Here is a 27,925-nt window from a genome sequence, read left to right on the forward strand (position 1 = left end):
TATTCATGAAGACCCAAATCTATCAGATTTTATGTCCTGGAGAAATATGTATTCCTTTTCACTGTATGCTTCCTCTGCAGTTTTGTGGCAAAGGGGAACATACTTTTTAATGTTTTATGGAGCTGATCTGTTTTATTCAGTTACCTCAGAACATAAGATCACCTCCCTGGGCAGGCTTGGGAATTCCCATGGTGTGGTCGAATTGACTCTATTCCTTCTCCCAAATAAAAATGATCCCAAAAGACAAATGCAAACTCTAGGTACCATAGCTCTCATGTTGTGTCAACAAGTTGAAAAATGACAGGTGATACCCAGCCCAGGGCTTGGAACACGGCGAATGTTCGATTAGTGTCTGAGTATCTAATAACACCACTTGCTAGTGTACCAGTTCTCTTTCATGTGAAGGCAGAAAACGAATCCGTACTATTACAGGGGGAAAAAACTGCCCTGAGCAAGGAAGAACCTTCTGGAATGAAAGCTGTATAAAAATTAAATGATTTGGGAGACAGTGATCCTTCTGTCATTGGTGGTTTTAACGAACTCCTGATGTCCCCGAGTCAGGGAAAGGGCAGGGGTGAGGCTAGGTGGTTCAAACTGCCTGCTGACTCTGAGTTTCCGTCATCATAAAGGCAGCAAGCTTGCTGGGCCACAAGGAAATCTGAAGGCATTAAAGGCCATAGGGCAGGGTTTGCGTTGCCCCAGACCCCTTTCAAGTTAACAGCTCAAGGTTTTATAATGCCTCCCAACTATACATGAAATGGAGAAAGAAGAGAGTGAGAAAGTTAGTTAAATAGTTTAATCAGAGCAGTTTTCCAATTCTAAAATTAACAAGCAGACTTGTAATAAAAGAGCTCCAATGTTTGCAAAATGATCTTGCTTCCATTCTGAATCTGTCTTTTTATTTGTAAAGATAAGCATTACATTTAAAAGGACTCAAAATGGAGTGACTGGTAATTATCACCCGTGGTTTTTGATGCATCTGATGAACTCCCTGAATGGATATTGCTTCAGCTTTGATATTAAAAAAATGGCCGGACGAGAAGTCCTTAATCAGCAACTGATCACAGGTGGCCAAAAGAAAGAGAAAAACCCAAAACTACTGTCAAGTTCATAACGTATCACATTGTTGGTGGATGACACTGGCTCCAAATATACAATTAAGCCCACGACACTTTATTACTATGAGTAGAATTATCATGAAAGGTCTCTCACGTTCATCAACTTGCTTCTGGAGGTTTTCTTTGTTCTTTTTAAACTTGCATAATAAACATGCAATGAATTATTTCTTTTGAAAGTGTATTTTTTTTTTTTTGCAGTCTTTGTGTTTTCATACAAAGATTTCATAAAGTCGCAGTGTTGCACCAGAGCATTACCAAAATAAGAGCACGATCACATGGGGAGGGTAAATGTGAATTTAGTGAATGAGAAGAGCCTCCTCTCGTCCTGAGACAGGCCACCCGTCTTTTTTTTTTAAAAAGGTGCACGCAAACTGCTTTTCTTACCCTCCCCCACCAGAGAAAAGAATAAAGGGAAAAAAAAAAACCACAAAATCAATCTGAGAAAAAAAAGATCGACATGAAGAAAATAAAGATGTTTTTTATCATGCACACATCTTCTGCATAGCTCAACCCACATATAGTAAGGCACTATTTCCCTTCGTAAGTGGTGTCCACGGCAATCTCTTAAGTGCTACAGTGCTCTGTGACCATTAGAGAGTTCCTCTCAGGATGGTGAAATAAAGGGGCCGGATGAGTGTGGCTGTCACGCGTCTCTGTGACTGTCCCATAGCTCAAGGGGACTTCCAGGAGTCTCAGAAGGAAATCGGTCCATTTGCGTTATGACTGAGAGTGTCCGAAATGGTGTCCTTTCCAGAGTTCCTATGTTGTCTGTGTATGAATTTAGAATATTCTTCAGTCTTTATTCTCAAAGAAAATACACAAGGTGGGGGGGAAAAGCACAGTCGGGTCTTCAGAAACAGAGTTCACTGCTCCCAGAAAGCATATAATGCTGGCAATTCACAAATTCAGCAGGATGTCTCCAAGAGAGCAGAGAGAAAGAGAGACAGAGTCAGACACAGAGAGACCGAAACAAAGAGTGAATGTGTATGTTTTGGTTTTCAGAGGTGACCGGAGTCTGAGTTTAATTTAGCTGGTCTTCATACTGTTTCCGGAAACAATCCCCTGCTGGGAAGAATTCCCAGCATCTTTCTTGATACATCTTCCAGACATAAGATTCCTGTAAACGTAAAGGAAGTGTATTAACATCATGTCTTTCCCCAGGATCTGTGCATTACCACAAAATACAAGATACAAACACACATTTGTTGCATATATATATCACATACCCATGTAACTGTGTAAGTGCACATAATTACATGATTCGAAAAGCCCAAATTCATCTAGAGAGTGCCTAGCTATACCAGACCTCATATATTTCTATTAATAATCCATCTTCATCTGGACCATAATACAATGATGATTAAAAACACTATTTGTGGCATATGATTTTATGGGTTCTCTTAAGGAAATATTATTAATTGTATCCTTCAAATTCAAACTGCTAACAATCGGAGGTGAATATTTGTGGAGGGAGAATTTCAAATACTTAACGAGAACCGTAGATATTTCATACACAATTATTTTTAATTGATCCTAATATTGTGGGCTGGAACTCATCTGAAACCATCTGCTATCTGATTAAGCAATCAAGGACATTATACTTATCAGAACACAAAGCCCTGCATTTTCAGCTAATTAAAAGCTTACATTTTTTATGTGAACTTACGATTTTACTTTCTCGACAAAAGCAATCTTTGCACGCTCGTCTGGGATAACAGGAATTTTTTGTTAAGATACTATATCTGAAAGTAATCCCAACTCTTCAGGTTTAATGCACACATTTTCCCCACCATGTCCATATTCTCTGTCACTTCTTTCAGAAGACGGTGTATGGTCACTGTTTACCTACCTGTCCCGTGTGCTCTGTTTCATCTTTGTTTATGAGATACATCAGAAAAAACCTACAGATACAGAGAGACGAATCAGAAATGGGTTGTATGGAAATGTCAGCGTTCACAGATACTTCTGATCTGGCTACGGGCTAACTGCACACTGTTGGCAGAGCGGAGAAACGTATCAAAACTGCAAAACGTATCAAAAGACGCCACGGGAACCAAAAGCTTAACCATTTTTAAAAAGTACGTTTTCAAAGTAGCTACAATGTGGGCGTGTGCAGATCAAGTTATACCTCTCGGGAGCTGCTGTACATCAGGTTTCGTGTCAGATCGCACTTAGCCACTCATGGGGCAGGAATCACAATCCCCATTTAGAAAAGCAGGGATTAAAAAGTTCAAATAACTTGCCTAATGTCCCACAGTTGTGAATGCCGAAGCCTGCTTTTTTTCTTTTCTTTTTGCTACAGTGCTACTCTGCCTCTCTTCTGTTTGATAGCAAAATTGGGTTAGAAACCAAGAATAATTTTTTAGCAAACTGCAGCTAGGGCTAGTCCTATAGCAACAGCCAGATTTCTATGTATTAAAAAAAAAATGCAACTTTGAATCATGTTAGAACACAGTGCCTAAAGAGGATAATTAGGCCTAAAGAGATCTGTATGTCCTCAGAAAATGAAGATGGAGATTCCTGAGTCCCTAGGAGGCATCTGGAGTCTGCCTTCTTGAAATGGGAAACACGGCCAAGGCTCTCTGAGAGGCTGAGCATGTATTTCGCTTATCATTTTGCACCTTTCCATTTCGTGTTCTAGAAGGTATCATTCACATGAAGGGCTGCAAGTTCTCTTCTTATCACATACCCGTCTGATACCACACCGCATACCAGATACACATACCTCCTGAGGACAAGGGGACCGCTAGCTGTGGGTCTTTCTCTCAAAGAGATAGACGAAGCCTGAGTTCAACAGTATAAAGAAAGGAAGCTATGTCTCTTCTGCTTCTCAAGCTTGCTAACAGGGGGGCACTGGTGGGTATAAGGAGGGGCTGGAGAGTCTGAGTCAGGCACACTCACAGGTAATTGGCCAGGTTGTGTTCCTGTAAAGTGTGGGTTTCAAAGCCATGTGGCACTGTGTCGAAGTAATCGTTGCCTATCCCACAGATGAAACATTTGGTCTAGAAGACAAAGGGAAATATTTACATGTCAGATTTCAGAAAGCAAAACAAAGGAACACACAACTCGCCACTTAGGGGGCAGCTGCTATGCTTACTCGATGTTTGTAGAAGATCACGACAGAAGGCTGTGCCAAGCACACGAACGCTAATTTAACTGTTGCCACAACTATATCTGGCTGGAGGTTTAAATGACATAGGTACCAGCAACAAGTTCACATGTAGGAAGAAGCGTACAGGATCACGATGGCCGAAAAGCACGGTCTTTTCCTTATTTCCTCCAGCTTAAGTGAGAGTGCCCAGACTTAGCCATCAGTCTTGTTCATGACATTAACTCGAGTTATGTAGATGGGACTCAGTGTGCCCTGAGCTGAAACCACCAGCTTGGTACCTACTGGAACAAAGTCTGATGACCCAGGGGAGGCGGGAAAGGTCCAGATTACTCCCATCTGGAGAGAGCCAAATCAAATATCAAGCTGTGGGGTGTTCGATCAATGACTGAGAGAAGGTCTGCCACGGGCCAGGCACTGAGCTAAAGTGCAGAATTAACCAATGAACAGTCATCATCAGAACTTTCTACTCCAGGAATGAGGTGCCTGCTCTTTGTGCCCCTCGCTTGTTCTAACCAGATCTCTCAGAGCAGCACCTGCTTAGGTCCGTGGTGTGCAGGACCAGCACACGAAAGCTAAGGAGAAGCAGGCCTCCCGTTTCATTATGAGAATTTCACATGTATCAACTCAAGCAAATGTGATAGTTATTGCCCTCGTGTGGCTCCAGATGCTCATCGTGCTTGCAAATTAGCAACTGTTTAATGCCATCGGAGGCATGTTTATGATGCCTTAGATTCTAGGGCCTGGACTCAAGACGATTAAGGTAATTTATTCAATTCCCTCTGCCTTATTGATCAACAACTGTGGACAGCAGGAAGGCCACATTCAGAAAGGCAACAGGTCTTTATACCATTTGATGTCTTGACTAACGGGCTCATACTTCGCAGCTTCACCCACGAACCTGCCCCTCCTCTGTGTTACTTATCGCTGTGACTCTGGAAACCTGGGTAGCGTCCCCGCTTGCTCCAAACACCTCACCTCTGCATCTGGACAATCACCCGCTGCTTGTCATGCCAACTCCTACGTACTGCTTGAATCCATCTGGTTCCTACATCTTTGGTGGACGTCTTTCGCAAGAGCTTCATCATCTCCTGCCTAAAACATGCTCCCAGCCCACCTCCCTGCCCCTGATCTTGTTAGTTGCTAATGCACTGCCAAACCCCATCACCTTACTTAAAACCCATTTCTGATTTTCCATAGGCTGTACGTTACACTATACATCTCTCCAATGAGTTATTATAAAGGGTTCAACACACCGCTCTGCAATTTCCTGTTTACTTATTTGTCAGTGAATCCATCATTCTGAATGGGTGGTTCTCCTCAGGGAGCAGGAGACATTACTGTTTGCACGCCCCCAGCGTCCGCCATGTTTCCTGCCTACCACACGATACGCGTTGCCCGGATGGAAAACAGGCCGAGGAAGTCACACATCGCTCATGCCCTTTTCCTACTTTCTCCCACGGCCGTGATTCTTTGATAAAGACAGTAGGAAAAATGAATGCCCACAACAACAACAACACAGCTGATCAGACGCGGCAAGACTCACCTCCATGTCTTCTTTGACTTGCTCCTGTTGGTCTCTTAGCTCTCCAAAAGCATCAATAATTAAACCTGGTGTTAAATAAAAACACACTCGAATCTTTATCAACCAGAGAATAATAATGAAGCTCACAGCCCTGTGGCTAGTCCTCCCAAGGAAAGAGAAAATGTACAGCCAGGTTGGGAGAAGTCGTGAGTGAGCACACACTTGATACTCCTCCTAGGGCAGCAGCGTTATCTCTTGGGGGGCAGAAGCACAGCGGGTACTGTGCTTACCCCGTCCCCGAGAAGGGGGTTTCAAAACAAAGTGACAGGGCAGGAAAAACCGCTCGTTAACGTGGCACATGCACCTGGTATGTTAGCCGACACGTCGTTCCAAGAAAGAGCAATAGAGATTTCTGGTGGCAAAGCGCAGGAAAGTCTACTGATAACATTTTCAGGTACCGATTTGGAAATCAGACGTTACCATATGAACTGAGGAATCTGCCTCCACTCATTCTCGTTACGCGTTCCTCACAAGTAAACTTGCCGGCCTGTTATTAACTGTGTCAGCCAGGAGCTAACTGCACCGCGTTGTTTCCTCTCAGCTCGTTTCCCTCCTGTGACTTACTGGCTGCACATCTTTTTCCGAGTGTTTTATGAGTTTGCTCTCTTATAAAATATGTTATTGTTACACTCAGTAAAGACAAAAGGATGGATTATGAATCTTGTCGACTTGTTCATGTACTTTACTGGAAACAAAAAGTACCGTTTTGTGCCTGCAGAGCTTAGAGGATAATAACACATTTATAGACATTTAATTCAAGCCAGGATAAACGTATGAACAGAAAAAGGTAACAAGAGTGATTTTTCTGAGGGAGAAGAACACCACATTCCAAGTTTCCTTAGGGTAAAGGGAAGAACTGGTAAGTTAATATGGCTCTCTGGTTTTTATTTATTTTTTTTTAAGTTTAACTTATTTATTTTTGAGAGAGACAGAGACAGCATTAGTGGGGGAGGAGCAGAGAGAGACAGAGAGAGAGAGAGACAGAGAATATCCCAAGCAGGCTCTGTGCTGTCAGCCCAGAGCCCAATAGAGCTCAAACTCAGGAAACCATGAGACCATGACCTGAGCCAAAACCAAGGGTTGGACACTCAGCCGACTGTGCCACCCAGGCACCCTGATGGCTTCTCTGGTTTCAACTGAGGGCTCTGGGTCCAGAAACTTGGGTTTGGATTCCAGCCCTGACACTTCTTGACTGTGCACTTTGGCCAAGTTACTTAGACGTATTATGGCTCAGTTTCTTCAAATGTAAATAACACCACTATTTTCACAGGGTGCATGAAGGTAAAATGAGTTAATAACATGTGCCAGGCACATAGCAGGTACTCAACGATAGCCTTAGGATTCTTTATGAGGCATCAGATACTGTGCTGAGTACTCACATGTACATCACTTCTTTTTTTAAAAAAAATTAAAACAATTTTTTTAATGTTTATTTAAAAAAAAATCTAATGTTTCATTTTTGAGACAGAGAGAGACAGAGGGGAGGGTCAGAGAGAGAGGGAGATACAGAATCTGAAGCAGGCTCCAGGCTCTGAGCCATCAGCACAGAGCCCTACGCGGGGCTCGAACTCACGGACCACGAGATCATGACCTGAGCCGACGTCGGCCGCTTAACTGACTGAGCCACCCAGGCACCCCTCAAAAGGAGTTAAATGGCTCACCCACCCAACATTATAAAGTTAATAAGTGGCAGGGCAGAAAGTCACAGCGAAGAAAGTGCTCTTTCCATTAGGTAATGGGAAAAGAGTCCAGAGAAATCTGTATCCGACTTCCCCCTTACCAGGGCCCCCTTTGATACCCCCCTATAGATTTCTAATGGAGAAACACTGAACAGAAAAGTTCTCGTTGCCTTTTTACAGATAGCACTTGACATTCTGACCTGCCCTTAAGTGTTAACGTGAACAATAAATGGCTCAAATTCTAGATCCTCTTGAACTCCAGTGAGGAGGATGCTCACCTTGAATTATGGCCAAGAGGATGACAATCACGAAGAAGAAGAAGGTGATGTCAAAGATGATTCGATAGATCTCATATTCGTCGCCTGCTGGGTCTTCGATTTCATCGCCGATACCCCCTCCGGCACGTACCCCGACGTACATGTGGAACATGTAGCACTGGAAAAGACAGACACAGTCACTTCCTGGAGACGCTGCCCATCTGCACATTGAACAAAGTTGAGGCTCTCTCTCTAGCTGCTAATCCTCACTCTGGAAACTGACCATCTCTGCCTTCTACATTGCCTCTTTTTGGTTCAGCGTTTGTGATTATGATGCAAACACGTGGCTCTTACACTCTGCTGTCCTTTGAACAAAACTCGACACGACACTCTGCCTCGCACCTTCTGTCACACTTTGCAGGGGATGAAAAATACCTCACTAGCATCTGGCATAAGGTAATCCCATTAAGATCACATTAAGGCCCACAAAGCTATATTTAATCACACTGCTCTTTTTTTCTTTTTCTTTGATCAGAACAGACAGAGGAGAGAGGAAGGAAAACCTCAATATTTAATAAGATGGAATCTCAGAAATTAAGCTAGGAAAACACCAGACCCAATAATGCCATCCCCTCATCCGTCATGTATGGAATACGATGCTGAAATGTTTCTACTCTAACGTGTACAAGAAAGAAGACAGAGGGGAGAAGCAAGGAGAAATAACAGCTCACTGTTAAGAATCTGAAACATTAAAGCAACCAATTAGAAGGAGAGCTCCAAGCGCCCACTGCAGAAGAGGGCAGGGTTTCTCAGCCTCAGTGCCGTTGACATTTAGGGCCGGATAATTCTTTGGATGGGATCTGTCTCGTGCATTGTAGGGTGTTTTAGAAGGATCCCTGGCCTCTACCCACTCAATGCCAAGAGCACCTCATTGTAGATAACCAAAAACGTCTACAGACATTGCCAAGCGTCCCCGGGAGGGCAAAATCGCAACAGTTGAGAGCCAGTGGCTTCAAGCGTCAGTGTTTTATCTGTTTTCAGGATAAGGGCAGACTCTCCAGGTCGGGGCCTCAGATTCAGGGACGCTTCATCCCTCTCCACTGATGGGCTGCTGCTCCCGAGTACCACCCTGCACTCTATCCACGCCTGTCAGATAAACAACTCCCGATTCTAGTTCTTGGCTTGCATTTCCTTCCCATCTTAAACAGTTATTTCCCTTTCTTATCCCATTCCTTTTCACCCTCAGGTAACAAGCCTTCCTCCACGAGGCCTTCTTAGACTGTTTCAGACACTCCGACTTACCCAACTGATGTCATCCATGAGTACAAAACACATTTACCCACCATCTGCCTTAACGAAGGGGCAAAGGCTTTGACACAGTGTCTTCACTTGGGGAGACACCACAATCCCCTGGTCATCTTCTACATTTCTGGCCACCCTTTCTCAGCCTCCTTGGCCAGTTCTTCCTAGAGGAATGTCCCCACCTTCACAGTTAAGTACCATCTCTGTGCCAATGACGTACACTTTTTTTCTGTTTACACCTTGGGTCTCTTTCCTGAATTCCAAACCTGTACCTACCACTTACCTAATTTTGATGCTTCGTGATCTGTCTCACTGCACTGAACTGGCTTCATTACAAGAAGAATGACTTTGGTTACTGCTCTATTATCAGGGCCTAAAATAATGTCCAGCACATGAGAGGAACTTACACATCACTGGGGCGGAGGGGGGGCGGTGAATGAAGAGTGAAAAGTCATGACTGATCGGTGTTCTCATGGAGACTTCACTGTCTCAGCCCATGAACCTCAAATTCTCAGATGACCCCAAAGAGCACAAAGGACAGGCAGCAAGTTGGCCCCAAAATGCTCATAGTTCAACAGCTAATATAGTGATAGATGCAGCACACAGAAAGTGTCTTGGAGCAGATGCCTGGAATCTAATGATCAGAACCGAATAATGACTGGGTCACTCAGGAAGGAGGTTTGTCAGTCTGGCACACAGTGAACGAAGAGGATCAGAGGGCGGCTCTGTCGCTGCCCAACCAAGAACCATCTGGGGCTCAGGTAAGGGGTCTCTCTCACAGACAGGCCAGAAAAGTCATTTTTGTAATGTTCATTTATTTTTGAGAGAGACAGAGTGTGAGCGGGGAGGGACAGAGAAAGAGGGAGACGCCGACTGTGAAGCAGGCTCCAGGCTCTGAGCTGTCAGCACAGAGGCCGACGCGGGGCTCAAACTCACAGATCGCGAGATCGTGACCTGAGCTGAAGTCGGACGCTTAACTGACAGAGCCACCCAGGTGCCCATAGAGTTTTTCTCTAGGGAAGAGAATGCGTTCTCCTGCGGCATGAACTCTTAACGAGTAGGATGTTGGTGTTCTGACTCATACATCTGACTCTTAGGAGCCTGGTTAATGTGAGTCTGTCCTCAAGAGAATGTTTAGTTTCCAGACATGCACAGTTGAAGATAGGACCATGGAATGAGGCTAAATTACCAAAGCAAATGTCTCCTACTTCTCAGGTCTCCTGTCAGCCATCTAGCAACATCCACGTCTCTCTGCTCACCTTCATTCTGTGAAAGCTCTGATGCTGACAAAAGGGCTCCCACCATATTTCAATAATAGACTCTGGCCATGCTGAAAAGATAGGCAGTCTTACGCATTGGATTGTTTAGGCTTAGTAAGATACCAGATTTTAAAAGTATAAAATTCCAGGTTCACCTGTGGGATGTTGATACTGATTTTCCCAACCTTAATCTCACTACCTGGTTATCCCCAGATATAGCAGGTGGGTGGCTAGAATATGCGGTAGGGTGGTGAACATCCACCTACGTAGGGCTGTCAGGCTTTTAGTTGTCAGATGATCATTCTCCTGAAAATGGAAAATCTCTCATTCACCTTCCTTTTCACAGGAGCAGCTTAAACCTGAACATCAGAGTTGGAGAATAGAAAGCAGTAATTCTGGGACACAAACCCATATACTTTGTTCAGAGAATCTGAGTCATGAGGAAGGAAGGTGCCTGGTGCTACCAACACTGGGAATACGCAGTCAGTTATTCTCCAAATTTAATATTCTATGGTTTCTCCCCTACCCACTCATCTCCCGAGTGGATTCATTCCAGGGTTAATCACTATTTATGACAGCTTTAGGAAATACTGAGGAGGGACAGTTTCTGGTGGAGTAGTGAAGATCTTTACGAGATCTTTATCCTGACCAACCCCCCCCCAAAAAAATAGGGGGAGAAATAAAAGTGGAAAGAGAAAGACAGAGACAGAGACTGGCAGAGATTACTTGTTGGGAGGGTAGGGTAAAATAAGTAATTTAGAACAATCCCCTGAGCTGGGGATCGTACTTCCCTAGGAGTAACTCGTTCTCTCAACCACCTGGTAAGTTTTTCCCAAAAAACACAACAGGTCTGGACACCTTCCCTGCAGTTTCTGACTTGGGATATGAGGGTGGCCTCATTGAGCTGCGGTTCATAAAGGGATGCCCTGGTGAGTCCTGGTGAAAGGACCACCCCTTTGGAGATGAATGTCTTTATATAGGCCAAGTCAGTCTCCCTGGCTAGTTAGCTACAATCATCTTTTTTCCTGGGGCTTTGGAACTTTGGATCATTTTGCACTTTCTCCTTGTACATTCTTGGAGAAGAGGTTCAAATTCTCTCAGGATACTGATGGTTTAATTAGATTCTCAGGCTTAAAACACCATGATCCTAAATAAATAAAGAAAGAAAGGAAAGGAAAGGAAAGGAAAGGAAAGGAAAGGAAAGGAAGGAAGGAAGAAAGAAAAGGGAGGGAGGGAAGGAAGGAAGGGAGGAAGGGGAGGAGGGAGGGAGGGAAGAAGGAAGGAAGGAAGGGGAGGGAGGAAGGAGGAGGCAGGTGGTAGGTGGGCAGGCAGGCATGTAGCATCACAGTCTAAAACTGTAGCTACAGCGCCACCTGCTGTTAGGCATGAAACACTGGCAGGTGAACCACATCGCTGTGAAAACCTAAAATGTTCCTAGCATATGCCCGGAAACTACCAGAAGCAATGAAGGCACTGGAAACTCAGATGTTGCCGAGAAAACAGGGCATGAGTGAAGAAAACCCATCTCAAGCAAACAATCCTCGACTTCACCCTGCGAAGACTAATTGTTAGAGACGGATGTAAACAAAAGATTCTCTTTTGAGAGATACACGCAAGGTATTAAGCGTGACCACTTCCTACGCCGTACTTCTGTCTTGCTAGCTGCTGGGTTTTGCTAAGCCTTGACTTTTAACGAGCACTACTACAAGTGAGCAGTTACATTTTAAATGTTGTCGGCTTGTTCAAACCTTGCTGCACAAGTATTAATAAGAGGCAAATTAAAAGGGGTTTTGAGACCAACTACTGTAAGGTAAATCTAGGTGATGTGGCCTCTGATGTGATCGTTTTTAAGAACAATCAGCTGGATACGAGCATGTGCAAAGCTACACAGACTCCTGTGTGCCTGATCCGCCTGGCAGAAGTATGGGAGCTGAGATGTTGTTTGTGGCTTGGAATTGAGTTTTCTCTTTTGCAAGAAGACACATCTAAGGTACATCCTCATGATGCCCCCAACCTCACCCCACCCAAAGGCAAGGTACAAAGCTTACTGTTATGTGTAGAGCTAGAAACACCCAGAACAGACCTGGTTGTAGGTAGTCTCACTGGTAGGGGCAGAAATCCCTTAAACTGGACAAAATCCAGGCTCTAGCTCAGTCCTGAGGCCACGGTCGAAACATCAAGAAGCCTTATTTCCTCACCCTAAAGTGAGGCAAACTTCTCTACCTCTTCCCTACACATCCCATGCAACTAGGTCATGCCAACCAGGTAAAGGCAGTCGTTGTCTTCCTAACTCACTTGTTGTTCAAACCATGCCTGGATTCCTCTCAATTTCATTGGTTGGTAAAATTTACAAAAGCAATGGAAACTCATACCAAGAGTGATGTTCGAAATGTAGTCATCCAAGGATACTATCAGCATAATTGAATAGGGTCAAACATGACTTATGACATTAGAAGGAGACACCTGGATGTTTCAGGGGTCTTATTGTGGTAGGAGGGGGGCAAGTGAGGCCCCGCCATTCCCAATGCCAACTCAAAAGTACTACCTGAAGTCATCCTGACTTTCCAGCAATCTTCAGCGATTCAGCGGGCACCACACCCTCTGGCAGTGAATCACCTCGCTAAACTTTCTGACTCAACCAAGGTGGACTTTGAGATTTAGAACCATGGGGGAGGGGGTGCTTCTGGAAGAGAAATGAATCTCCCTGGAGTCACAACTGTCTGGTGTTAGTAATGACTGACTCCCTTTTGTGCCTTGTTGACTCCTCCAGCTGTCTGCTCCCCTCCCTGCCTCGAGCCAGCTGCTACCCCAAGTCTTGAAGTCACCGGGTAGAGAGGCAAGGTGGGTATTAAAGGCACCTCTCACAAGAGGAGATGAAGGATCCTTACTGGCGGTAAAGTGTCACATGTTTAGTGACTCTGGGGGATGTCACTACCAGTGACGAATCCCTTACCGTGTAAGTTTCTTCTCTCCCTAACCTGTAGTCCTACTCCCTGTAGGAACCCTTGTTAACAGTGGCCCATGTATTCTTCCAGAAACACCGTGTACATATTCTAGTGTATCTAATATGTACATTCTGGCATGTGTATGTGTGCACACAATCAGGATCTTATCATAACACTGTTCAAGATCTTGCCCCCCCTTCCCCACTGAAATGCAATCTGTATGTCTTTCTATATCAGCATGTGCAGATCTGTCTTATTTTTCAACAACTACCTACTTTTCCATGATATGGATTTGCCATAGTTGGTTTAATCGGGACTCTATTGATATAATTTAGATTATTTCTAATTTGTGATAGTAGCAAGTATCCTTAAACCCACAGGAGCATATTTGGAAACAAACATTTAAGTCAATACAATCAGTGGAACTGACAAGTCAGAGGGTAAGTACAATGAAAAATGTGATAGATATTGCGAACTTTCTGTAAAATCATTGTCTTAATTTGAATTCCCTACAAGTGTTCATGAAAGTGCCAGTTTTTCCATCGATTCAACAACTGTGGGTATTAACAAACTTGAATATTCTGCAAACCTGATAGATACGAAGTGGCAGTTGATTGATTTGCATTTCTTTAATCTTTGTCAATTTGTAAGCTGGCTGAATTTTACCACGAGCTGATTGTTCCTTTTCCTATTGGTTTACTTCCTAGTGATGTGATTAGTACTTAGTAAGTTAAGGACACTGGCCCTATGTTAATATTTTTGCTAGTTTTTCATTTGTCTTTAAGACATCGCTTAGTGTTGTTCCTTTTTAAAGTAATTGTTTAGGACCCCATGCATCTTAGGTTTTATGACACACTTAGAAAGACCTTTCCCCATTTAAAAATTATTATTATTTCAAGGACGCCTGCGTGGCTCAGTCAGTTAAGCGTCCGACTTTGGCTCAGGTCATGATCTCCCATGATTCATCTCGCATCAGGATCTGTGCTGACAGCTCAGAGCCTGGAGCTTGCTTTGGATTCTGTGTCTCCCTCTCTCTCTGCCCCTCCCCTGCTTGTGCTCTGTCTCTGTCTCAAAAATAAATAAGCATTAAAAATTTTCTTTAAAGAAAATAAGTAAAATTTTAAAAAATGTTTATTATTTCAAAAGTCAAATTGTTATAATTTTTATTCTTTTCTTTTTGCATTAAAATATGTGTCCCATTCAGAATTTATTTTGATTTAAAGAACTAGGTTGGTATCAATTTTTATCAAAATTTCCCCAAAAGCATATCCATGGTACCAATACCATTTACTGAATTCTTTTTCATTTCATGGTTTCAAAAGCCACGTTTTATCATACTTTTAATTTCCCAGTGTATCTGCATGTATTTCTAGACTCTCTATTCTGTCCCACACGTGTATCATTCTCTAGTACAAAACCTGCCTTAAGTATTAGTTTTTAAAACATTAGTAGTTCCCTCTCATTACTCTTTTGGGATGTTTATTTTTTCTAGAGTAATTTTACTGTCACTTTGTTGGTCTCTTACACCACTAACCCCAGCTATGTAGGTATTTTGATTTGGTGCTCAATGAAGAATTCATCTCCTTTCAGCTAGAGGTACATATTTCCAGTCTAAGGTCTCACCTGTAATAATTTCTGATTCGCCAATATTAGACGGGCAGGTTAAGGAACAGGGGTAGAGCAATATGAAAGCTTGAACATCCATTGATTTTAAAACCAAGACCAAAAAGGTAATTTAAGCTAAAGTACTGAATATTTAAGCAAAACCTAAGAGTTCTAGTAAAAGATCTAATTTTGGGCTTCAGTGATGTCAGTTAATATCATGAAAGTACACAGATAACTAAGGGTTCAAAATACTCTCCAAGGAAATAATTTTAACTGCTGTCCTGGAATGTATGAACCAATTCAGCTAAAGCGTTTATATTAATCCTTCCAGCTCTAAGTCCTTTATGCAAAAAATCTACTGATTATCAGGCTGGTACGGCAGATGTAAAAAAATGGCAGAAACGGTCCTTTACATTCTGCAAAAGAATGAAAACTGTTGATTCTTTAAAGAGCCACACAATTTTTTTACTGGGTACACTATTTTCTATTCTGCAAGGTTAAAGAGTAACTACACAACCACTCATACTGAAGAAGCAGGAGAATTTTTCACTCATATGAGATCAAAGTGTATGAACTTACCGTTAGCATATCATCACATTTCATATCCGGTGTGTCACCATCTTCACTTTTATTGTAGAATTTTCGGAAAAAGTTGAATGCCACAACAGTATATAGGTATACAACAACAGCTAACAAGCCAACAGTTAATACAAGCTGGAAAGCAATGTGACACAGAACATGCATTAGAAATGCAAGGCATATATGACTGGCATGTTCAACATCAGTGTGGGAGGAGAGAATTCTATGAGCACATACCTGGATTTATTGACTAGAAACTAATGGGATCCATACCTCACACCATACCTTTCTTACCCCCCTCTGTGGGGAAATTTATTTCCATATGCTCTTTATTTTATCAAGTGGTCAGACTGTTTTATGCAAAAGTTGGCTACTTAATTGGTTAATGAATGCATACTACAGCTGGAATATGAATAAACTCTGATTGACTTGCACATCCAAATTGATCATAATATGTATGTGCTGAAAATAAGAATTTCACCAAGTTGGTGAAAATATATTTCTGGTTATATCACAGAAAATCTAAACACACTAAAATGCATTATTTTTTGTGTCTACTTCCTCTAATTACAATGAATCCCTATGTTCTTGACCATGGCAGCATATATTAAGTCCTTCAAAAATAATTTTACAATTATCTGGAGAAAATATGTCATCTGAATAGAGGGCTTAATTCACTTCTGTAAATGAAGTACAATGCCATATAAATTTCTGCACATCTTATTATGAGGACTATTAAGCTCTCTATATTTCTGTAAGTCAAAAATTGATATCTCAAAAAGAAGGAATAATCCTCCCAAAATTTTAGAAGTGAATTGAAAGCAAGCCAAACCTTTTGTGTGAAAATACACAAGAGATTCAGAATCTCCAGTTCTTTAAATATGTCAGGGGCTCAATACTATGAATGAATAAACACTTTTTGCTGATGTCATAGTCACATTCAAAAGTTAGAGTGACATATAGAACAACAATGTGTTGAAATTTAGGAAACTAAAAATCATGGTAACTGTTCATATGAACTTAACTATGGACATAGTTCACGTGTTTGGGGGGACATGGATTTAAAAATATGCTGAATTACAAAATTCTGGAAAAGAAGGACTCTGTTAAGCCAAATAACGAATATAGAATGTGTTACTCCCAGTAGACAGGTGATAGAGAATGAATCAATAAATATATGCTTCTATAATGAGTTTATGAATAATTAAAGTTTTCACATTACAACTGGGCTCCATTAAAACATAAATTGATCATCTGGAACTAGGCCAGTATGTAAGTCCTTGGACTATGACCTTGTCAAGTATGAAACATTATGATTCTTTCTGTCCAATTTAAAAGTGGAGAAAAGACCACACGATCTCCAATTTTTAAATGTCACATCAAATTAAGAACGCAGCATCTTGTGTTTTATTACTATTGTAACTAGTGCATCAGGATTCTGAAACACATTTCAGTTCCCTCTGGTATCAAATGGAGTAAATATCATATTAGGAAAAATTTAACTATTTTCTGCGGTGTTTTGTATGTGCCAGGGCCTGTGCTAACACCTCCACATTTATGTTCTTATTTCATTTTCTCAGAAACTCCAAAAGGTAGGTACTTTTATTGTATTCATTTTACACAATGAATTGAGATTTAAAAATGTTAAATCAGTTATCCAAGGTCACACAGTGAATCGGTCAAGCCAAGACTTGAATGTAGGTGTAGGGGACTCTTGAACCAATATTCCTCATGGTTTGTAAAAAAAAATAAAAAAAGTGCATATCCTCCATTCACAAAAATCTTTAAAACTATATGTTGCCATTGGAGGTTGGGTTTTATTTTTATTGGTGTATTTTTTGTTTTTTGTTTTTTTGTTTTTTTGTAGGGAGTCAAAAAAAAATCAACTTTTACCTGCTTGCCATTGTGAGTTACCGATGACAAGATGGTTCTCAGTGTCTTGAATCCCATGGCAATGTCAAGAAGATGAGCAGCAAAAAAAAAGTTGTTATAGTGTCCCAGAACGGACATAGTCATATACCAGGCCAGGTAGAGGAAAGACTGAGAAGACAAACAAGAGGGAAGCATATCAGAAACCAGAAGGAGTGACTGTTGTCCAAAGCTACTCTGATTTCATTCCATTATAATCACTTCATTTACTTTACCTTCTTAGTCTGTTTATTTAATTCGAATCAGTTATATTGGTTTATGTATTTTAGTGTTATTTAGCTTGTTCTCAGAGGTTCAATGTCTTTCTCTCCTTTATATCAGAGAGGCTGTTCTTATGTATCTTTCTATAGAGAATTTTACTGACCTAATACTCGATAGCAAGGTGTTTTCACCTTGGCACTACTGAGAGTTTAGACTGGATAATTCTCTGTTTTGGAGGCTGTCTGATGCACCGTAGGATGACCAGCAGTGACCCTGATCTCCACTCACCAGATGCCAGCCGTGACCATCAAAGATGTCTCTAGACATTGCCAAAAGTCACCTGGAGGACAAAATTTCCCCCCTTGAGAGCCCTGCTCTACACTCAACCAAAGAACCAACCAACTATCCTTCCCTCTTTCGTTTTTCATTTACTCACTCTCTAAATCAGTGTTTGTGGAGACCTACTAGTTGTAAGAAATTATGTGTGGTATTTTATTAACCAAGCATCTCACTTTATGTGAGCCAAAACAAGTCTAGAAGAAAATGCAAATACTACTTAATGTCACCGAAGGCTATAATAAACCTAATAATACAATTGGTACTATCTGTAGGAATCTTGTTTATAATCAATGTAAGAGATTCGCTTTACAGAGGTTAGATGTATAAGTGTATATACTTTTTGAGGGGAGGAGAATAAAAAAAGTAGAATAAAAGATACTGAGATCATGCTTGCTTTCTGGATTAGGGTCCCTGGGCATAAGAAATGTTTTGCCATTGGAGTCAAGAGCTACCCATTTTGGGAAAGGGAGGAAACCTTCATTTTGACTAGAATATATCTTAAGCTTTAACAGAGAACACAAACAAGACAAAGGGGGCTGAGGTGGTATAAATCATCTTTATGGGCAGTTCAGGGCTGAGGTTAGACATCGGGTGGAAGAAAGCAGTACTTGAAAATAGACACCAAGATAAGACTACGCAGAATGTGCTGAGGAGTGGCAGTTTGGTTTGAGAGTGGGCTTCTGTTTCAGAAGATGAGGCTGGAAATGTATGGCGGGGTTGGAAGGCCTTCAAGCCAAGTTAAGGGATATGGGCACATCCCACAGGCGCGGGAGAACCCCTGGAGCATGATACGGAATAATGGTATGTGAAAAGCAGCATTTTATGAAAATACCGTCTTGTATCTTTGCACATACAGTCTCTGTTTTTATTCTAGCCAGACTCTTGGTAAGTAGGCAATCTTAGCCCCAAATTGACAAATGAGGAAAGTGAGCTCACTCCGGTCAAGCTACTTTCTCAAAGAAGATGTAAGTGGCAGAGCTGTTGCGTTAGGACACTACTGGCCAACCCCACGGGGGAGGTTATAAGAGGCACGACTATCAGCAGAACTGGCCAGAGAATGACAGAGGGCAGGAAAAGGATCCAGTTGGGCACATAACTGAATGCATATATTAGAAGGAGAAGGAAAAGGAGTCCAAGCTGGTCATCTGGACATAGGTAGCAAGAAGAACAAAAACACTAACAGAAAGAGGAAATGGTGGACAGGGGGACTGCGTTTAGCAGGGAAGAGTGAGGAGAGGAGAAGATGCATTTGTCACAGGACATTTGAATGGACACACCCAGCAGGCTATTAAGAAATGAAAAGGCTGAGGAGAAAGGACGAGTGTGTGGACACAAGATGAGTAAGGAGACTAATATAGGTGATCAGGGGAGCCAAGGATACATGTATAGACGACACAGGTGCTGTCCTTAGATAGCCGGATTTCGCAAATAAAAACACAGGCTGCCCAGTTACAGATAAACGTTAGGTAAAGAATAAATAATTTTTAGATTAAGTATGTTCCATGCAATATTTGGGATATACTCACATATAAATATAAATATATAAGTATGTATATTGTACATTGTTATATTATAGATATAAAACTACCTATATTTATGTATAGGTATGTATACATACCTATATAAAAATGTAAATATAATATGTAAATATTTAGTTATTTGTAATTAAAAATTTTTTATAATGTTTTTTATTTAGTTAGTTTTGAGAGAGACAGCAGAAGCAGAGGAGGGGCAGAGAGAGAGAGAGAGACACAGCATCTGAAGCAGGCTCCAGGCCCTGAGCTGTCAGCGCAGAGCCCAACGCGGGGCTTGAACTCATCTGTACTTCATCTGGTAAGCCTAGCTGTGTTTCAGACAGAAACCACACTATTGAGGACTGAAGACATGTTGACAAGTAGCTGGCCAAACAGCCATGAAACTACAGGTGGATGAATAATATATCAGAATAATATAACAGAAACAAGTCTGAAGAAGTCTGTCCACGCCCAAATGCTCTGGAGGCAAGAAAACTAGAGCAAGATACGTATCTTGCATGACACAGGTACTGCGGCATATAAGGAGGTCAAGGAGGATTGACCTTAACTAGCAAAAGCCAAGATGGCGGGGCTACCTGAACAGAAAACATCAGTGCTAGAGATGAGGTGATTTCCTTTTAATTTGAGGGAGTTGCTTCCATTATTAGAAGAGAAATTTGCTGAAGGCATTAACAGTTGACAATTCTAAAAGATACTCACAAGACTTGTTTTTGAGATCTTTGGAGAGTTGTCTAAAAGACCCAGTATTCCGGGCCCATGACTGGGTACGATAGGGGTGGGGATAGAGACAGGAGAATTTGGGGGGTGTCGCAGGTCTTTAGGAGGACAGAATTACCACTCACTGTAAAAGTCACTGCTAATTAGAGTGTGATTTTGAGACTAAGTGAGATGTGCAAGGGAGACAAAACCAGAGGAGGGTCTAGGACTAGGCCTTTGGATTTGCTTCTAAGTGCCCCTTCGCAGGAGGTGCGTGAGGATTGTAGGAGGATTCTGAACCAGCAGGAGGAGACAAACATTTGTAGTTGATCCATTCAGCAGCGTTTCAGGACTGTCCCTAGCAACTTCCCATAGAGAGCACATGGGAGCATGAAAACCATTGATAATGATTTTTTAAACTGAAAATTCTAAGTCAAAAATGTCAAACTATTGAGCAAGCCAGGGTAGTACAATGTGATCGTCCGACCCGACGGTCGGTGGCTTTTAGTACCAGGTGAATTTTTTTCATTATATTTGGATACAGACTTGGGCTATTAGGCTCTTTGAGAAAAGAAGGATCAATCAAGAACAAAAACCACAATAATTTAATGCACTTAATTTGGGGGAAACTTAAATTTATCACAATTAATGTTTTAAAACTTTATTTATTTAGAACTTCCGTTTTAACATCTAGGAAACTTTGAACTCATTACCCAACTAAAACCTAAATGAAAATACATGTGAATTTTCATCTCAGTTTCTTTTTCTTGCATAAATATATTTTCATGTTAATCTTTCAGCTATTGAAAGAAATGGATTGAGAGATGGGGGCTAATTAATCACATATTTCCTTGGGTCATTCTCAGATAATGGTCTGTATTAAATCAATTGCTGTCTGACTGACTTCCCTAAATCACTGACTCTCTGCCTGCCGGATCCCAACAGACTTGTCTGATCAGAGCGCACCGTCCTTTGTGGTAATGAAGCGGGCTTACGTTGTCCGTGAAGACGACTCCTAGTTTCCACATCTGATACTTCACATCAATAGAGTTCAGTCTGGAAAGACAAAAAAAGAAGGACTTGTGGATATGCGTGTGAAGCAAAGACTCGGGGGCTTGCAAGAGCCTGCTGCCATTCTTTCCGTGGGATGAAACTGGCAACCATCTCAGGAAATTAGTTCCATCCAAAGTGTCAAGGGAATCTGGAACATCTGGATGATGTGTTCCAGAATCCTGTAATGCTTTTTTAGTGGGATCTTGGAAAACAAAACAAAGATGCAACTTCTATTATTTAAGATTAGCACTTTCTTTTCCTGCATTAAATATAAGGTAAAGCCACTTGTTATGTGAGAATGATTTCTGGAAGCTATGCTGCTACATTAACCAACATGTGTGCATCCCAAGTTTCCTTGCTTTCATTATACATTTGTAATTGCATTCTGACAGAATAATTTTTACTTAGGCTGATAAAAACTTGCATAAACATCCACATTCACTTTACAACTAAATTTGCCAGTGAAAGGGCTCTTTCATCTTGTGTTTCCTCTTGTTTTCAAAAAAAAAAAAATCTCTACCCAAGAAGGCATTCACCTTTTCCCCTTGGTTCCCAAATTACCTTGTAGACTTATCACAATTTCCCATTTGTTTGGTAGTTGCGGGTGTGCAGGTATCTACGTACATTTATGCCTTTCTCCCTAGTCTGCAGACTCCCTAACACCAAGCACATTGTATCATACATGGAATATCTCTCAATAAATGTGCTGGATGAGTAAATCTTAGCATAAATATTCCTGATCTCTGTAGATTAAATACATACATAGTAAAACATACTTTCTAACTTGAATTTTTTTTAGAGCTGCCCACTGATTCATGTGCTAGAAATTATAACTTTGTTAGCCTATCTAATATTCTAGGTAATTGATATGATAGGATATAAAATATGAGTATTCTTTTCAAAAGGGCTTCTCTATATTTACTGTTTTACACGTTATTTCTTTAGTCATTTTTTTTAGGAAGGCCAATCTTAAATTTCAAGTGGTAGGATCAGTAATCGCTAATCAAAATGGACTTCTTAGAGACTTCTCCCCCAAAGGTTACGTTTTAATTTACCTTAGCCTAGGAGTTTTTATCTTAAGGAAATAAAGTTATCTTTGAGCTAGAATCAATTCTATTACTAGAGATCATTTTTTAAAGTTCTGTGAATATTTAAAATGGGTTTCAATACAAGGCTATTTTTTTTTCTTTTTGTTTTTTAAAGTATATTTATTTATTTTGAGAGAGACAGAGTGTGTGGAAAGGAGGGGCAGAGAGGGAGAATCTCAAGCAGGCTCCATGCTGTCAACAGAGTCCTATCTGGGGCTCAAACTCGCAAAACTATGAGATCATGACCTGAACGAAAATCAAGAGTCAGATGCTCAACCGACTGAGCCATCCAGGCACCCCAAGACTATTTTATCTTAAATTTAAAAAGCCAAAGACAGAGAAAAAATAAATAATGGGGTAATTTGCATGAGAGCATGATTATTTCCCATGAAAGCAATCTAAAACAAAATAAGTGTTTCTATCAGGATGACTGAATGCCCCATGGCAGTTTCTTACTTTATTTAAAAAATGGTTATTATTTTTCCTTCCTATCAAACATTAGGGTAACAAGTTTGCTGTCAACCTCGTGAAGCAGCATACCCTTTTGGTGGCGTAGGACACTCTTTTCTCACCAATCACAACAGTACTCCTGTTTGGGTGGAGCTGACCCAACCCCTAGGGATGGGCCAAAGCTGATCTAGGCCAACTGGGCACACATTCACCTGGCCACAGGGCTTGGTTCAGGGGCAGACTATAAGCCAGAAGCTGAAGAGTTTTGCTAGATGGTTTTGGGATACAAATCCCTCCTCTTTTCCCATAAAGACAAATGAAAAAGATGCAGGTTTTGTGGGTCCTGGCAGCCATTCTATCCCCAGGAGGTAATCTGGCCACCTGTTTGTTTGACAAGCCCTACATATCTGATTGACAAATAAAACATGCACAAATAGATGAATCATCCTTGTACCCAAACATTCACATTAAGATAATATGCAAACCAGATAATGTTTTAAAATTTGATCTTTGTGGGGCGCCTGGGTGGCTCAGTCGGTTGAGCGTCCGACTTCAGCTCAGGTCACGATCTCGCGATCTTGGGGTCTGTGAGTTCGAGCCCCGCATCGGGCTCTGGGCTGATGGCTCAGAGCCTGGAGCCTGCTTCCGATTCTGTGTCTCCCTCTCTCTCTGCTCCTCCCCCGTTCATGCTCTGTCTCTCTCTCTGTCTCAAAAATAAATAAACGTTAAAAAAAAAAAATTAAAAAAAAAATTTGATCTTTGTAAATGTTTTATTTTTTTTATTTTTTATTTATTTTTTAATTTTTTTTAAACGTTTATTTATTTTTGAGACAGAGAGAGAGACAGAGCATGAACGGGGGAGGGGCAGAGAGAGAGGGAGACACAGAATCGGAAGCAGGCTCCAGGCTCTGAGCCATCAGCCCAGAGCCCGATGCGGGGCTCGGACTCACGGACCGCGAGATCGTGACCTGAGCTGAAGTCGGACGCCTAACCGACTGAGCCACCCAGGCGCCCCAGTAAATGTTTTAAATAAAGGAACAATATATGTAATTCTTTTTCCTAGTTATGGACATTATTTACTAGAAATTTATTCTTCTAATTTTATTATCCATATTTATTTTTTATTTTCTTTAACTTTTTTTCTGAGAGAGAGAGAGAGAAAATCTTAAGCTGGCTCCACACTCAGCACAGAGTCCAATGAGAGGCTCAATCCCACAACTCTGGGATCATGACTTGAGCCAAAAGCAACATTCGAATACTCAAATGACTGAGCCACCCAGGTGCCCCTTCATATTTAAAGGTATTAATACCATATTAATTTCTTGTCACTTTGCTAGGGGTCAAACTCGCAAACATTTCCTATGTAAAAAAGTGGAAAATTCCACTAATTTAAAACTATTTGTTCAGGGGCACCTGGGTGGCTCAGTCGGTCGAGTGTCCGACTTTGGCTCAGGCCATGATCTCACAGTTCGTGAGTTGAGCCTGGAGCCTGCTTTGGATTCTATGTCTCTCTCTCTCTGCCCCTCCCCCATCATACTCTGTCTTTCTCTCTCTCAAAAATAAACATTGAAAAAAAAAATTTTTTAAAACAAAAAAATAAAACTTTTTGGTCACAGTAAAAAAAAAACAACACCTTTCTTGTTTATAAAACAGTCTAAACTTTCCTTCTATTTTTTTCAGACTTTTTTTTTTAGGATCATAAATGTTACCATGGAAAGAGCATAATTTAGTAAAACAATTTGATTCTACATTGTTTGTCAGAGATCTGAAAATATTAGTAGAAAGCTCAACACTGCTCTATGGTCCTTGTTTTTGTATGATATTCTAACATAAAGGTCTTAATTCCTAAGCACTGGCAAGGTGTTTCATCTTCTATACAGTGACATACTCATTATGTACCACATGGGTTTTCTTAAAGTACCCAGGTGATATTTTGGATCTAAATCCACAGTTTCTGTTATGTATTTGTCCATAGAACTAACTACTTTTAAACTGAGTTCACATTATTTTTAAAAACCATGTAGCTCCAATAAGTTTTCAGATAGATAAAAAATTACATTATCAATGAGGTCAGCCAACATGTTTTTTTAATGCTAGCTAAAATATTTATCTGACACAAAATAATACCGCCCTACAGAGCCTCAAGTATCTATATTTCCAAGGTAGTCACATCCCTAACTGACTAAGACCATAAATTTACAAGAAAAGTGGACATGTTAAGGGAAAGTAACTGTTAAGTTTCTTCTAAAATTGTTAAGTGGCTACAATGAGAAATTACATTTTTTAAAACCTGTATGCTTTACACTTAATCCAGAATTATAGTTGATGAAATATATATTTGCAGTGTGTGTGTGTGCGTGTGTGTGTGTGTGTGTGAAATTCAACCTGAGGCAAATTCAATTCAACTGATTCACATCTTTCTAGCTATATTATAACCTATTACTCCATTAAAGCACTATATCAGGAACACCTCATTTAAAAAAAATTTTTTTTAATGTTTATTTATTTTTGAGAGAGAGACACAGCATGAGCATGGGAGGGGCAGAGAGAGAGAGGGAGACACAGAATCCGAAGCAGGCTCCAGGCTCTGAGCTGTCAGCCCAGAACCCAACACGGGGCTCAACCCCACGAACCATGAGATCATGACCTGAGCCAAAGACACTTAACCGACTGAGCCACCCCGGCGCTCCAGGAACACCTCATTTTAAAGTTAAATTCCTGAGTAACAGCATGACAGCATAGTACTTCTGGCTTGTGAAGTCTTTGCTATTTAAACAAAACACAAGAATTATAATAAAAGAATATGAACTTTGAACTTGCCTAATAAAAGGGCTCCATAGAGCCCTCTTCCAAAACCTAAGAAAGATTAACCTCTTTTCAGACAGCATCAGAAAAGGTAGTCAAATATTGTGCTTTTGTATATGTTTGACTTTGACTTAAATGGCATTTAGGGATAGAAAAGGAAAATTAAGTTAAGAACATACATCTTTATTTACATAATTTTTGCTTTATGTAAATAACAAAAAAGTCGCCTTCCAAAATTAATAGGAAAAAATCCAATCATTCCACACCCAAAAATACCCAGAAGCATAGAAGTAGACCCTTAGGTACATTCTCTTTCCCCTCATCTCTATTCCCCCAGGCTCTGAGGGAAAGGAAGTCGAGGCATTATCAAGTTCAGAATTGTATTAATTTCTTCTCCTTTGGGTCTAGAGCCATTGGGAAGAGGTAACACTCACACGGCTGACAGGGAGCTGTCTTTCTTTGGCTTCTTCTTTTCCCGGGCATCGCTGAAATCTAGGGCGGCTTTGTCCATACCAAGGAGCTCGCTGATTCTGTCCCGGCCATAGAACTCCCCATATTTATCCATAACCTGGGCACAGGAAATAAAACATTTTACTGGCCTCAACCACTCAGTAACCCCTCGTATGCATGCGCGTACAAACATCTAATTATTTTGACACTTACTATATATTGGTCTTATGTTCGAGTTCACTTAAAAGTCTCACTTCTGGCTCTTCTTCTGTGATCGCAATGCTTAAGGTCAAAGCAAACTTACAGCACTATACGTAATACCCATCCGAAGAACAAGATGTCTTAGTCAAGAGAGGGACGCACGCAAAAGGAAGAGGGGGTGCCAAGGAAGTAAGTCAAGAAGTGGAAAAAATGGAATGAAAGGAACTTTGACCAAATTCATACTTTGCACCAGGAATTAGGTAAAGAAATTTGACTTGCTTTCCCTCATGGGACTGTCACATTATGTAAGTCACACTATGTTATCAGCATCCTATTCTGCAGATAAAGAAATTATGTCTTAGAAAACATAACATGCCCTTGGGGCACCTGGGTGGCTCAGTGTATTGAGCGTCCAACTCTTAGTTTTGGCTCAGGTCATGATCTCATGGTTCATGAGACCAAGCCCCTCACTGGGCTGTGTGCTGACAGCCTGGAGCCTGCTTGGGATTCTCTCTCTCCCTCTCTCTGCTCCTCCCCTGCTTGTGTTCTCTCACAAAATAAATAATTAAATATTAAAAAAATAAAATAAAATAAGAAAATGTAACATGTCCAAGCTTGCTAAGCTTGGCAAGAAATGAAATAAGGAAACCACCAAACGAGATCTGACTCTCAGGAAAGATCTGCACTGACCATCGCCAGCCATGGGCTGGCCACTTGTGACAGCATCCTCTCTGGGCTCTCAGTTACAACCGTTCAACTCTCCCCTAGTTTCCTGACTTGAGCTGTCAGTCCTTCAGTAATCCCCGGAACCTCATCACCTCCCCCTGTCTTCAGGGCAATCCCTGCAGAGACCCCTTTGCACCACCAGAATCCCTTCTGAGCAACTGTCCTCCATTTCCTGGCCCCCCCTCTCCCTCTGCCACATCTTCCTGGCTTTGCCCACATGTCCCGTTTTCAGACCGGTGTAGACGTGGGCCCACAGCTCTCCCTTGAGCCCAGGAAGCACAGCCCCATGACACAGCCACTCTTGGCCTAATGCTTCCATGAGAGGCCCACACACAATGAAAATGGAGACAACGGTAAAAGCAATGAATGAAAAGTAGGAGAGAGAATGGGCCACTAAGGGCAAAAGAGGGTAGGAGAGCAGAGGACGAGGAAGGCAGAAGAAGGAAATGAGCACGTGAGGGAAAGGAGGAAGGGGGTTCCCCAGGGAAAGAAGAGAGAGAACGAAGGAAGAAATACATTAATGGAAAGGAAGAAGGGATTAGCAAAAGTAAAAATAAGCCTCTTCTGAAAGTATACAGTCGAGGTAAATGAAAACACGAAAGAGAAGTGGTAGTTAAAAAGCCCATGAACATCACCCACAAAGGTCTGTTCTGTGTTATTCTCACGGTGCTAAAAACGGGCTGGGGTGGCCTGCATGGGGGTTCCCTCTGGGCTGTGTTCTCACCTCACTCCCAGGACAACAAATCAGCACTAAGTATAGTAGGAATGCCACCAATAGTCCCTGCTGCAATTACAGTTTAGTTTTACTTTTTTAAGTTTATTTATTTGAGAGAAAGGGAGCACAAGAGTGGGGGGAGGAGCAAAGGAGAGGGGGGCAGAGAATCCCAAGCAGGCTCCACACTGTCAGCGCACAGCCCCACATGGGGTTTGATCCCATGAACCTCAAGATCATGACCTGAGCTGAAATCCGATGCTTAACTGACTGAGCCACCCAGGCGCCCCTGCAATGACAAC

General features: G+C 41.4%; 1 protein-coding gene across 1 annotated transcript in view; it reads right to left on the minus strand.

Annotated features, from left to right (window-relative positions):
• Positions 1-638: 638 nt before the first annotated feature.
• The window catches only part of RYR2 (ryanodine receptor 2), a 753,483-nt gene continuing 726,196 nt past the window's right edge, over positions 639-27,925 (minus strand). Inside the window, exons 97-105 of the mRNA XM_042960054.1 lie at positions 25,969-26,102; positions 21,134-21,194; positions 17,332-17,478; positions 15,439-15,573; positions 7,770-7,926; positions 5,774-5,838; positions 4,020-4,120; positions 2,968-3,019; positions 639-2,235 (exon numbers count right to left, since the gene is read on the minus strand). Of these exons, the coding sequence (XP_042815988.1) occupies positions 2,140-2,235; positions 2,968-3,019; positions 4,020-4,120; positions 5,774-5,838; positions 7,770-7,926; positions 15,439-15,573; positions 17,332-17,478; positions 21,134-21,194; positions 25,969-26,102 (948 nt within the window). The 3' untranslated portion in view covers positions 639-2,139. The remainder of the gene's footprint in view (positions 2,236-2,967; positions 3,020-4,019; positions 4,121-5,773; positions 5,839-7,769; positions 7,927-15,438; positions 15,574-17,331; positions 17,479-21,133; positions 21,195-25,968; positions 26,103-27,925) is intronic.

The sequence above is a fragment of the Panthera tigris genome, chromosome D2, assembly GCF_018350195.1.
Source record: "Panthera tigris isolate Pti1 chromosome D2, P.tigris_Pti1_mat1.1, whole genome shotgun sequence".
Taxonomy (NCBI): domain Eukaryota; kingdom Metazoa; phylum Chordata; class Mammalia; order Carnivora; family Felidae; genus Panthera; species Panthera tigris.